The 12,435-nt window shown below is 40.7% G+C and overlaps 2 protein-coding genes across 22 annotated transcripts in view; one reads left to right on the plus strand and one right to left on the minus strand.

The window, feature by feature from the left end:
• RIF1 (replication timing regulatory factor 1) overlaps positions 1-3,388 on the plus strand; it is a 34,613-nt gene extending 31,225 nt beyond the window's left edge. Inside the window, exons 30-35 of one of the 3 annotated variants that reach the window (XM_061445574.1) lie at positions 214-351; positions 623-700; positions 793-908; positions 1,624-1,777; positions 2,042-2,150; positions 3,006-3,388. In XM_061445574.1, the coding sequence (XP_061301558.1) occupies positions 214-351; positions 623-700; positions 793-908; positions 1,624-1,777; positions 2,042-2,150; positions 3,006-3,226 (816 nt within the window). In that variant the 3' untranslated portion in view covers positions 3,227-3,388. Of the gene's footprint in view, positions 1-213; positions 352-622; positions 701-750; positions 909-1,623; positions 1,778-2,041; positions 2,151-3,005 lie in introns of all 3 variants that reach the window. The other 2 variants (XM_061445584.1, XM_061445594.1) reach the window with 2 other exon arrangements.
• A 1,848-nt stretch (positions 3,389-5,236) lies between these two features.
• The window catches only part of NEB (nebulin), a 124,560-nt gene continuing 117,361 nt past the window's right edge, over positions 5,237-12,435 (minus strand). For 14 of the 19 annotated variants that reach the window (XM_061445733.1, XM_061445651.1, XM_061445616.1 and 11 more), the window contains 10 exons: positions 12,267-12,359; positions 11,209-11,301; positions 10,826-10,918; positions 10,452-10,544; positions 9,249-9,356; positions 8,758-8,941; positions 8,205-8,297; positions 7,038-7,184; positions 6,636-6,745; positions 5,237-5,919 (listed from right to left, as the gene is read on the minus strand). In XM_061445733.1, coding sequence (XP_061301717.1) covers positions 5,746-5,919; positions 6,636-6,745; positions 7,038-7,184; positions 8,205-8,297; positions 8,758-8,941; positions 9,249-9,356; positions 10,452-10,544; positions 10,826-10,918; positions 11,209-11,301; positions 12,267-12,359 — 1,188 coding nt within the window. In that variant the 3' untranslated portion in view covers positions 5,237-5,745. The remainder of the gene's footprint in view (positions 5,920-6,635; positions 6,746-7,037; positions 7,185-8,204; positions 8,298-8,757; positions 8,942-9,248; positions 9,357-10,451; positions 10,545-10,825; positions 10,919-11,208; positions 11,302-12,266; positions 12,360-12,435) is intronic. The other 5 variants (XM_061445725.1, XM_061445716.1, XM_061445749.1 and 2 more) reach the window with 2 other exon arrangements.

Consider the following 12,435-nt stretch of genomic DNA (forward strand, 5'->3'; position numbering starts at 1 on the left):
CACCACGGTTTGAGCAGTTTAGCAAAAGGCATGTGCTGCTCCTTTCAGCAGTGAGAAAGCCACTTCCTGTCCTCACTAAAACATTATCTGTGTCATTCAAGAACGTTAATGACTTATTTCAAATGGAGCTGTTCTGTCTCCTCAGACTTACTTCCCCAGAGTGTGGTGGTTTGTGTTCACGCTATAAAAACTACTTCTCTTTTCTAAAAACAGATCCGTCGAGTCTCTTTTGCAAATCCAATTTATCAAGAAGGACTGGCAGATGACATAGATAGAAGAAGCCCAGTCATTAGATCCCATTCTTCACCATCTTCCCGAAGTCTTAAAATTTTATCTAATATTCACGCCAAGGTAAATTGTATTACTCTTGTATATCGCAAGTACTCACAGTTCTTGTTTGTCATTGGTAATGTTGCCTTAGTGTGTGTTACAGTTGTAAGAGCAGGGAATCAGTATGGGTAAGAAACCTTGATGATGTAAGGTTTAGCTGTAACTGATTTAGCATGATTCTTCCTGTTACTCTCTGAAGACAAGGGCACTCTGAGGTCTAGATAGCTAGGATCTTACAATTAACTGAATTCCTGCGATCCTGAGAGATACTTTTTCCTCTTTTTCTACCCAGCATATTACCACTCCAACCAAAGGATTTCTGTCCCCAGGATCTCGTAACCCTAAATTTAAGAGCTCAAAGAAGTGTTTAGTAAGATGTGCTTTGGTTCATGTATTCTTCTATTTTTTTCCCATATTCAGTTGTGTGATAGCCAATTCAATGTTTTTTCTGTATTATTCAAGATCACAGAAATGACGAAGGAGTCACTGCCTGGCCCCATGGAACGCATGTATCCTGCCTTAGTTGGCTGCAAAGCACCAGTGGATGTAATTTTACCTCAGATTACATCAAACATATGGTAAGTGGATTGTTGGTTTTGAAGATGACAGTTCAGTAGAAACAGAATTCTTACCAAACCTACAAAGCCAAATTTTCTGATGCAAAATGTGATAACTTGGAGACATCTTTTTGCCAGGTTTTTTTTTTAAAGGAGAGAGGTTATTTCTGTGGAGGAGAGACTTAACTGTTTTGGAATTATTCAGGTCATCTTTTTTGTAAGAATATGAAAAGCTGATACCCAGGCACACCAGAAGCTTTCTCCACTTCACATGACAGAGCAGACCGATCTTAGTGATCATCTGCAGCAAAGCAGCTGGAGCTTTCTGTGTCCTGAAGGAGAAGCAAGATTTTGGAAAAAGCCCTACATTTCAAATGCAGAAAGGCTGGGTGCTCAGCTAGTTTGAGTTACAGCCTGAATTTTGGTAATTTATCATGACAAATTATAGACATGCAGTGGGAGTTGCTCAGAACGGCTGTGGCTAGGGTGTTCAGCTCCTTTTCATTTCACTCCTGTTAAATGCGAGTTGGCTTTAGAATGCTAGTCACTGGTGGATGTAGGATAAGCTGCAGAAGGGTGTGCCTCTGCAGCCAGGACATCGTTTGCATCTTGTTTTTTCCTTCACTTATGTGAATGTGAACCAGCATTCATATAAGATTCCTTCCTCCCCACCATGCCAGGCAGAAAGAACTTGAATTCCAGATAATAATCCATTTTTCCTTCTCCCCTGCTGCAGTGCCAGAGGCTTGGGGCAGCTTATTCGAGCAAAGAACATTAAGACAGTGGGTGATCTGAGTACTTTGACAGCATCAGAAATCAAAACTCTTCCCATCCGCTCTCCGAAAATTTCCAATGTTAAAAGAGCTCTGAAAGGCTATCACGAGCAACAGGTAAAGTTTAATTTTAGTACACAAAAAGCAAGTATTGGCCTAATGAACTGCTAATCCATCATGAGGAATAACAGGCTTTTTTCCCCATTAGAAATAGCACTTTAAAACGTTAACCTCTACCTGTCACAGTCACCTGGGAATTTAAGGTACAGAAGACTTGGCTACAATATTATTAACAGGAATAATGATTGTATTTATTATGAGGTTAAAACATGCCCCACCATGTATTTTTTTTTCCTTGAAAATGCATTTTTTGTTCTTCAGGTAAAATCTCGAGGATTTGAGGAAATGGCAGTGCTTGAAGACACAGAAAAGGCCATAAATAACATAGAAGATAAATCTCTTTCTGTAGATGAAGAAAAACTTGCAACAGGTACATATTGCCAGGTTTTGCTTAGGATTGGGGTGTTTCCGCTGTATTGCTGCTTTCATTCTCCTAATGGGACCATTTGATTTTTTTTTAACTGTTACAGATATTAGCACCTTAGATGGGTGTTTGAGGTAGCCACTTTATGACATGCTGTGGCAATGGCTTTTTAAAGCCTGCTACATATTTTGAGGGAAGGATGCTGGTTTTCTCTAAATAAGCTTGCATAAGCATGAAAAGAACCAATTAGGCAGGGCTCTAAGTACTTAAGTTTCTGAATCCAGCATGTTCTGTCCTGAGCTGTTTAATGGTGTAGTAACTGCTATGCTTCTGGGCATGCACAAAAACAAGCAAGATGAAGCAGAGGTAGTTCAGTGGTGTCTCATCTGGAGGGAGTGGAAGAGGAGGGGGTTAATTCCCTGGATACCCAGTTTGGAGTTGGTTGCCTAGCTTTTCATTTGAATTCTCCCATGTATTTTTGGAGTTTGACCTGGTAGCTCAGAGGAAACCGACATTTGTGCTTCCTACAAGATACCTGAACCATTTGTTTACCTAGAAAACAGAACTGATCGGTAACTTCTCAGCTGCCTATTTCAGAGTTGGCCCTTGGGATAACTCGTCTGGCACTGGCAGTATCTGAATCAAATACTTTCATGTCTATCCTTAGTTTTATTGTACATAGGGTAAAGAAGGGTAGGGTGGAGTCCTGAGGGCTGCATCTGTCAGAAGCTCTTGTGTGGGACAAATACTTTATAGACTGCTTGAATATATTATTTAGTACAAAAGAAGCTGTAACGTAACTCTGCCTAGGTTTAAATGCAGACTAGCAGACTGCCCTGCCCTGCTGTCCTTCCTTTTCAGATTTGATTGAACCCATTGTCGTGAATACAAATGACCATCCCGCAGCAGATCTGATGAGCCGGATTGATGCACTTGCTGCTCAGCTGAGCACTGAAGACCTTCACAGCTATTCAGGCAGCCAGCTTTTTGAGATGCAAGAAAAACTTGTTGGCATGACAAACTGTATCATGAAGAATTTGCAGTCTCGCTGGAAGTCGCCACCCCATGAAAGTTCGGATTAGGTGCATATCATTCCTAAATAAGGAGGCTTTTGTTACAACAATTTTGCCCAAACCCTTCTCTTACTGGTGAATTATTTCTTAAACTGTGTATTTTGTACTATAAAAGATTTTTTAACGTTTATGTCAGAAAAATATATCATGTTGGGGGATTTCCCCCCCCCCTTTTTTTTTTTTTTTTGTGGGTTGTTTGCTTTTAGGGTTTTGGGTTTTTTTTTATTCGTTGTTGTAATTTGTGGGATTGCTTATTCCTTATTAGAGGTATTTGTATTGTATTGCTATGCATATTTCTTTCGGGTAGTGAAAGAAAACTTGACAAAGTTGTGCAATAGCAAAGACTGTGAAACCAAACCAACAGAGTAGTTACTTTTTTCAAATCTGAAGTGTTCTTACTGCTACAAACTCGTGGTACTCGGTAAGAGGTTGATCTCATGGCTCCACTCGCCTGCTACCCCTCTTGGCTTCCTCTGAAGCTGTTGAAACCCTGACAGAGAGCAGCAATCTCTCAGCACACCATTTTGTATAGAGATAATATGTGCTTAATTCCATACCCCAGCAACAGTCCAGGAGCCTGGCATTTGACAGCCAGGGGATGTCTATTTTTGCATGTATTTTTCTAAGAATCACACTAAGAAGCTGATAATGGAATGTGCCCTTACAGGCAAGAGACTTTGCAGAATCTCTCAGGCTTTTCCCCATATTCTTTGTTTGCAGCAGTTCTCCTTTTGTAGAGAAGACTTTCTTTTGGAAATGGATAAATTTGACAAGATCTCTTTGTATATTGTGTACAGACTTACAGCAAATGTTGGTTAATAATTTATGATGTTGAGTTTTAATTGCGTGGAATGCATTGCTGCTTCTCAGAGACCTTCAGAGAGAGTTCTCGGTTTTTACTCTGGAAATCTGATTTGTATATAGTGTTCCGTAGCTATCAAAATGAATGTTTATTGAAAGGAATTGCTGCAACTGGTTTTAGAATTTACACATGGACAAATAAAAGAGCAGATGGTTCCCAAACTTGTTAATGGTATGGTTTTGGTTTGTTGTTTTTTCCCTTCGTTGTGTTTAGCCCTCCCTGAGCATTGCTTTGGATCCACAAGCTGGGAGAGCTGAACTGCGTTAAGGTAGGAGCAGGTCCTTGAGGACCTGGCAGTGTCTTGTCATCAGAACTCTCAATATTCTTTGCCCTGTTCATGCACCTCATGAAGACAGCAAATGGGACAAAGAGGTGCCTTGGGGCTGTGACATGAACAGTGCCAGAGATGAGTTGTCGGCAGGTTCTCTTGGTTTCTTGAAAATGTTATTTTGATTCCAGCTCTGTCTCCTCAGGCTTGTTCAACTCTAGTGCCTAGTGCTCTGCACAGATAAGGATCTTCCTAACATATCTCGAAAGGGTGTTAACAAACATCTTTGTTTAACTAACAAACTTCCTTCAGCATTGGCAGCAATCCTGAATCCCACATCGAGGAAGGACGTTTCCCTCTCAAGTTGGCTGCGTATACCATGACATGCCATGAATTCCCTTTGAACTCTGAATTCCTCAGAGTTCATGTTGCAGTTCCTTCTGCTGCTGACCTGTTCTTAATCTTTAGTCTATCCTGGACACAGTATACAGTGATTTCTTACTTCCTTCTTTCTTGGCAACCAGCTGGCACCAGCTGCTTCAGTAGAGGAAGCCAATAACCATTGTGTTCAGATATGATACGATACAACTTGTCTGGCTTCATCCAGAGACCCTCAGTTTCTTGTGGCTGTTGTATCCTCCACCGCCTCCTGGGTTCTTTCCTTTAATAGTTTTCTGAACAAAGCCAGTTTGCTGTGAGATTGATTCCCACTCTACAGCATGAGTGAATAAAGCACGCACACTGCAGAAATGTTAGCTTTATTTAGGCACTAATTTACAGGTAATAACAGCTTTTGACCCCAGAACAGTTGCATGAAAATCACATGCACAAGAGCTCAGCAAGCAGAAGGAGAGGCTTTCAGGTTGGGGTTTGGTTACCCCCCTTGAGATACTAAGCTTAAATATTGCTTATATGGAAAAGAAGTGAACAAATTCAAACATTTTAGAATAGCTCAAGAAAATACTCTCTATAGAGAATGAATAAAGTAATATTTGGTAATCTTAGTCATAAGTACGTGTGGAAAACTTTGGAGACACTGAGCTGGATTGTGTTCTGGCATAGTTAAATGCATGATGGTGTGTGGTGCTTGAAAGATCCAGGCAATATTTTAGAAATGTAGTTGTGGGGTTTTTTGGCATTGGAAGAAATACTGTTCTGAGCAGTGCCTGGTAGTGTGCTTACAGGTAATTTTCAAATACGTTTTGGAAGGATGTTTCAAGAGTATTTTGCTCTGCAGTTACTTTTTTCCCCCACACAGTTCATAAGGCGCTATCAACATGGAAGACATTAAGGCACTCTGGAGAAAGCTTTACAAACCCTTTCCTAAGGCTCTTGTCTTGAGCAGAGCCGGTGAGTCCATACCATGCTGATGCGCTTTATGGGAAGATACGGTTGGGTTTAGACAGCTTCTACGTAGTTGGCTGGCAGCATGCCAGTCTTGCCTGTTCTCTGGACGGTGCCATACATCCAGCCTTCATCAATGGATTGTACATTTACAATTGTGTCACCATCTTTGAAGGAAACTTCATCAGAATCAGCTGCCATATAGTCATACATGGCCCGGTAGGTCTTCTGTCAGGTGTAAGAAAGGGGGCAGAAAAGAGGGCAAAAAAAGGAGACATGTTTATAGTCCTGCTGTCAGCACTGATGGACATTGTTGGTGAGAAAAATGTAAAAGCAGGCTAAGGGCAAGTTATGCTTCAACTTATTTCAGTACTCTTAACAGTATTTCTGATGGCAGCATCTGCCTGGCCAAAATCTCCTGTCTTCAGATCACAAAACATTTCTTCTCAATAGCTAAATAAATACCTCAATTATCCAGGTCTCACAGTACCTTGGGTTACAGCCTTTGTGTTTTGGCAACACTGAGGCTGAACATGTCTGTAGTGTATTTGAGCAGCTATTGGCTCCAGGTAGCTCCAGCCATAACTTTTAAGTTATTGCCTCCCAGCAGATCTTGTGGGGAGACAATGCTATACCTATCTTCATGTAGCTTCTCCAAGACTCAATCTCAAGAGTAGGAAGAAGTGTTAAAGTTTTCAAGAACAGGGGAGGGTCTATCCCACTCCAATGACTTTACACCTTCACTGGGGTTTGTACCAAGCTTCGGCCCAGTGAGTAGCCTGTGGCCAACTTGGTCTTGGAAGCATGGTCTGAGGCATGATGTGGAGAATACGCCATCAGCTCTTGAAGACCTCCGGGGCTGTGCGCTTTTGGCAGGTACTCGTATGAACTTCTGCAGTAAGCCGGGAATGTGTGTCTTAATACAACCGAACAGTGTTACTTACCCCAGCAGTAGATGGGTGAGAGGGAACGGATGATACTGTCGTTTGCTGGGTAGCAACTGACGATGACCGTTGTTGCGGCAACTCTATGGTTTTAGTGTGCTTGTAGCCCACTACAAAAGGAAAATAAAGTTTGTATTGTTTATTACACAGTTGGCAGTAAGGTCAGAGTTGCTCTGAATAAAGACCATGGGTGGGTCATTAGGTGGGTCAAATCTGAAACACAATTTTGCAGCTGTTGGTTGTTTCCATAGCTCCACATTTTGCAGGTGTACTTACGTGCTATTCCCTGGCTAAAGGGATTACTCAACATGAGCCAATGTCCAGCATTTCCCCACCAGATGTCCTGGATACTATGTGTCCCCATAGGGCAGTAAGTACGTAGCAAGTTTGTTCTCCTCCTACCTGTTGTAGTGGCAAAGAGGCCCCCACTGCTGTAGTAGGATAAATGTTGATCCACACCATCTGAGGGTTCAGACTTCTCATCGCCACCACTGAGGCTCAAGGCACTGGCAGAGCGGGAGTGCTCCCGGCTTCGGCGCTGGGCTTGGACTGCAAGGAGGAAGCAGGGGGAACCAATTTACATCTTCGTTTTGTAAGGAGATGCACACGTAAAAATACATGTGGATATAAATATGTACATGCATGCACACACAAACATATACATAGGTTACTTTGTATATACACACACGCATATTCTGTAGAAATACCCAAAGCTCTCCACTGTTGCTGCCGAAGTTGTGCTTAGAGTAGAAAACTGACACAGGCCCACACGCTAAGCAGGATTGGTTAGTGTATTGTACGAAGTTCATGGAAAAGAGCATGTGAGTTAATCACAGTATTTTTATGGTTACTCAGTGGTATTTGCCATTCTAAAAGTCTATGGGCAACATGCTGAAGTTCTACTCAGAAAGGCACAGTTATGTCCTTGTTAATATTCAGGTTTTTTTTTCTTTCTCCCACTTCCTTCCCTTTAGTGGTAGCTGCTTCCAGAATTTTTATTTCAATTATCCCATGCTTTCCTTATCAGCTGACAGAGCTGAGCCATGTCGAAGACTGTGGTTTCTATCATTCAGGATGCACTTCAAATAATTAGCAAGAAAGGAGCTTAAACAAACCGAAAAGGTAACTGAGGAACAGTATTTTTAGTTATTTAAAAAGGAAGCGCACGTTACAGGTAAGCCACTGCATCATGCTATCTGTGGATCGAACACCCCTCTCCATGCCTGTGTTAGATCACTTATATATAAGATTAACATAGTTTTTGAGAAATGAGCTACATTAAACAGCTAGCTGCATTCATGGAGCTAGCACAAATATATGTATACTGCTGAGGAGGAGCCATAGACAATTTTTCCTCTAGTTAACAGTTCTCACAAGAACTGTGTCCCTCTATAACATTTGAAATCTTGTCTCTGTTTAAGTCAGCACACAACACTACACTTGCATTCTTGCACAGGTGGAGCGTGAACCTGTACTTTAGTGTCCCCAAGCTGTCGGCTTTACTTGGTTGGATTTGCACAAGTACAAAACCTATTTTGCACAAACAGCACTACAGCCTATGGAACAAACCAGAGATCATATGTAAGCTTCTGGACTGAATATTGTCTTCTGCTGGGTCATAGTCAAAGACTGACCCGGGATTAGTGCGCCACACACGAAGACCTGCAAGAAAAAGGGCATCTTCTGAGGAGATGCTGTAGCTCAAGCAGCTTTCAGAACTTGAGCAGCACATCTGTCCCAAAAAGGAGTAAAAGCATATCAGAAAAGGGCAAGCAGTATATGTCATCATAAATCTCAAACCTATAGCACAGATTATTCTTAATTTATTTATTACATAATCTACATCAGTGAGGTATTTCTCTAGTATGCATGGTGATGGAAACTAAAAATGTAAGAGATGTAAATCCAGCATTACGTTAATATATTTGGGCAGAATGGGACAGGCAGATGACAGACGATTTACAGCTGCTATTTTTGCAATGGACTGATAAAAACATCATCTTCAACTAATGATAAGTTTGATTTGGTGCGGCTAATCTTAAATGCTACAACTCATCCCGGTCAGCTTGTGCTTTGTGTAAATGAAGTACCTGAATTGTTATAAAACCTAGGTTCTGCTTACCTGTGAGAGTCTCTTGATCCTGGTCCACGCGCTTTCGCTCCATTTCCACTACTCGCCGTTGGATGCCCCTGTAGCTAATGTCACTGAAGTCCTGCATGTTCTTCTTCACGCGTTCTGTAATGGGGTCAGTAACTACAGGTGTGAAACTACCTTTGCTTTTCTCAAACTCTTCATGGTATTTCACCTGCAATTTAAAATGAAGTGTCTGTTCTCTGTAGCTTAGATGAGTAGTTTTTATTCCTGCTCACCTCAGGTAAATTTCTAGTAGAGAAGTGCACTGCTGTTTAGAACTTCTGTTTTCTCCAGTCCAGGAACAATGAGAGAGCCTAACCCCAAACACCCCTCTCCTGTAGTCACTCTTTAGCACTTAATCTACTTGGGTAACTAGGCTTGGTATCTGTACATTGTGCTCAGGCTGCCAACCCCAGAATGTCTCAGCAACAAGGTTATGTTCTTATTTACATCACTTGCCAAGTTAGAAATGGTCTTACTGTAGAGATGTTTTTCTGGGTCTCTCGCACCCGCCGCATCTCAGGTGTATCCAGTACATATGCAGCTTTGCCTTGTACTTGTTTTCGGAAACTGTCTGAATAAAGAACCTGCCAAATGAGAAAAGGGAAGTGAGAACAAGGCACCAAACTACTGCGTCATGAGGAATGAGCTGTACTGAAGCAACCTCGCAAAGAAGGGGCAGGGGAAAGCAGCAGGATCTATACTGGTGAATAACATTAGAATGCAAAACAAAATTATTCTTCATAATTATATGAGATATGGACAGCTCTGGCCTTGATGCCAAACATTCCTTTTTTCTTATTAAAAGAGCCTTGTCTTTTTAACCTTGTAAGAACAGGTAGAGTTTATAATGCAGTAATAGTGGTCCAGGTACTATTTTCATATATTTGACCTGCACCTCACTGGCAGTTACCAGTGTGGAACATACAACATAATTAGACCTGCATTTTTCACTGATATGCCATAATTTTTACTGGGTTTGTAGGGTTTCTTTTTTTTTGTTACAACAGTCACATCATACTTCTTTACACATCTGCAGATACTTTATTACTGGATTTATCAAGCCATGACAAAATTAAAGGCCAGGCTGGATGGAGCTTTGAGCAACCAGGTCTAGTGGAAGGTGTCTCCTGCCCATGGCAGGGGATTGGAACTATATGGTCTTTAAGGTTCTTTCCAACCCAAACCTAAGTTCCTATGATCTTATGTATATAAACATTTACAATGGGGTATTTCAGGATTTGCCTCTGGAGTAACAGGTTAGTAAAACAGGGCCTAAAGGCCATTTCCAGATTCATCATGTGTTAATACAGAACATCAGCAATCTAACATAGCATACTGTTACTGAAGAGCAATCATTTTATATGCCATGCAGTGTAAGACAATAAAACCAGAACATATTTGCAAGACTTGAAGGTAATATATGTTATTTGAAATTCAACTGTTGTTTAAAAATACCCTCCAAACTAAAGCAGCTAATCACACAGAAAGACTTGCTCAGCTGCTGTGGAAAGTAAAAAGCAAGCATTAAATGATTTTATTTTAGTATGGTTACTTCATACTTCCAAACTAGGTAGCTAGGTAGTCATGTTAACATCTGCATTGTTCATCTGAGTAAGGATTTCAAGGATTGAAATGTTACTTTTAAAAATATTGTCATGTATTGACTGAATAGAACATACCGAGCTGATGTTTTCCTGATTGCGTTTAGCTCTCTCCATCTCTGGAGTCATTGGTGTTGGAGTTCCTTTTGCCAGATGTTCCTTGTACAAAACCTACAGTGTGCAAAAAGGTGTCCACAAATCAGACTGGAGTAAGTCATAGCTCATTCTGTAAATGGTGTTATTGATTAAGCATACTCATCACTGCAGGGATAGAAAAGATCTTGGGAAATAAAGCATCTAAAAAAGTTATTTGCTAGAGCAAAAGGTAAAAACCAAAGGGAAAAATAGGCGAAAGTAAGGAAAACTGAGAAAATAAGGCTAAGTTAGAAGTGGAGGTTTTGTTCAGAGTGGTTATTTTTAATATAAGGTGCTTGTCTGTCTTCTTTCAATACCGAGCTAATCTGTTCTTGATTGCGTTTGACTCTCTCCATCTCTGGAGTAACCGGAGTGGGGGTTGCCTTCCCTAAGCCTTCTTTGTATACAACCTACAGAGCACAAAGTAACTCAAAGTCACAAATGTACAAATTAAAAGCTGTAACATTACTGGGTTTAGAGTAAACACCATTCATTATGACAGAAAAAAATAAAAGGGTCATAGGGAAAATAGTATTAAAAAGTTAATTCACAAAAAAATTGCTTAAATAATATAATTTTAAGAAATTACTTTCTATGTTTGAGGGAAGAAAACTAGAGGGTTGGTTAAAACCAGGCAGACTTAAGTTATTTAGAAAAAAAATGCTCTATCATATCCTTTTTTACATCTTTCAGACAATACCGAGCTAATGTGTTCTTGATTGCGTTTGACTCTCTCCATCTCTGGAGTCAGAGGGGTGGGGGTTGCTCTCCCCAGGTTTTCTTTGTACAACACCTGTGGGATACAGAAGATGTATCCAGTATCTTAACCCTGCACACACACACCCCCCAATCAAAAGGATTTGAACACAAATTATTACTTTGTTATCAAATTTCAAAAGAAGTCACAACTGATTATGATACACAGCACTGCACAAAAGGCAAACATCTACTGCTGTAAGGAAGGGTAAGAAAAATAAACTGTAAAAGGAAAGCTTGTTATTTTTTTGGTTAACAAAGACAGGCTCTATCCAGCTATAACTTTGACAATGGCCTGGGGAAGCTGCCCATGGACCTAGAGAACTAGTGAAGAAATGCTTTACCTGATGTTTTGCCTGTATGTGAAGCAATCTGTGACCTTTTGGGAGGGAGTCGTCTTGTCACACTTATATTGGGCAGACAAATACAGAAGGGTGTTGAGGATGGGTGTCTGGTATCGCTGCACAATTACACCTACCTATCTCCCCCAACCACGAGGCCACCTAAAAGCCCTTGCTGATACACCACCCAGAACAGTTAACAGCCTTGTTCCTTTTGTGTCATTCTGGTCAAGGCATCCCAAGTCACATGTCAGAGCAATGCAGTCTCACATGGCTCTGAGACATGGGGGTTTTAGGGTGGAGTACTGGTTTCCTGTTAGTCTGTGTTTGCTGAAGTCAAATATCCCTGAGAAGCCAATGAAAGCTCAAACACTGTGCACAGACAGATCAACCTGAATATCTTCAACAAAGGTTGCTAAGCTTTTAATATTGTCTGGATAGAGCCCACAGGTACATAAACTACATTGCAGAAAAGGCCTAAATTTCTGGATCAAACTGTTAACACTAAAGTAATTTTGTTTTAGGAGAGGAGCAATTAAATGGCAGAAAGAAATATACCTATCTTTTAAATTAGAATCAATCTTCAGTAGATAGTTAGCGTGTTACTTTATTAAGATATAAGCATGAAGATAAAAAAAGAAATATATCTATTTTAAGGTACCGAGCTAATGATTTCTTGGTTCCGTTTCACTCTCTCCATCTCTGGAGTGATTGGTGTTGGGGTCACTTTCCCCACATTTTCTTTGTACAAAACCTACAGGATACAAGGGAGTATCCAAATGTGATTTAAAAGGTACCATCACAAAAAAAAACAAAACACCACCCAAACC

Source organism: Pezoporus flaviventris, unplaced genomic scaffold, assembly GCF_033815535.1.
Source record: "Pezoporus flaviventris isolate CSIRO_AGI_PZ_B2104156 unplaced genomic scaffold, CSIRO_AGI_Pfla_v1 ptg000001l, whole genome shotgun sequence".
Classification (NCBI taxonomy): Eukaryota; Metazoa; Chordata; class Aves; order Psittaciformes; family Psittacidae; genus Pezoporus; species Pezoporus flaviventris.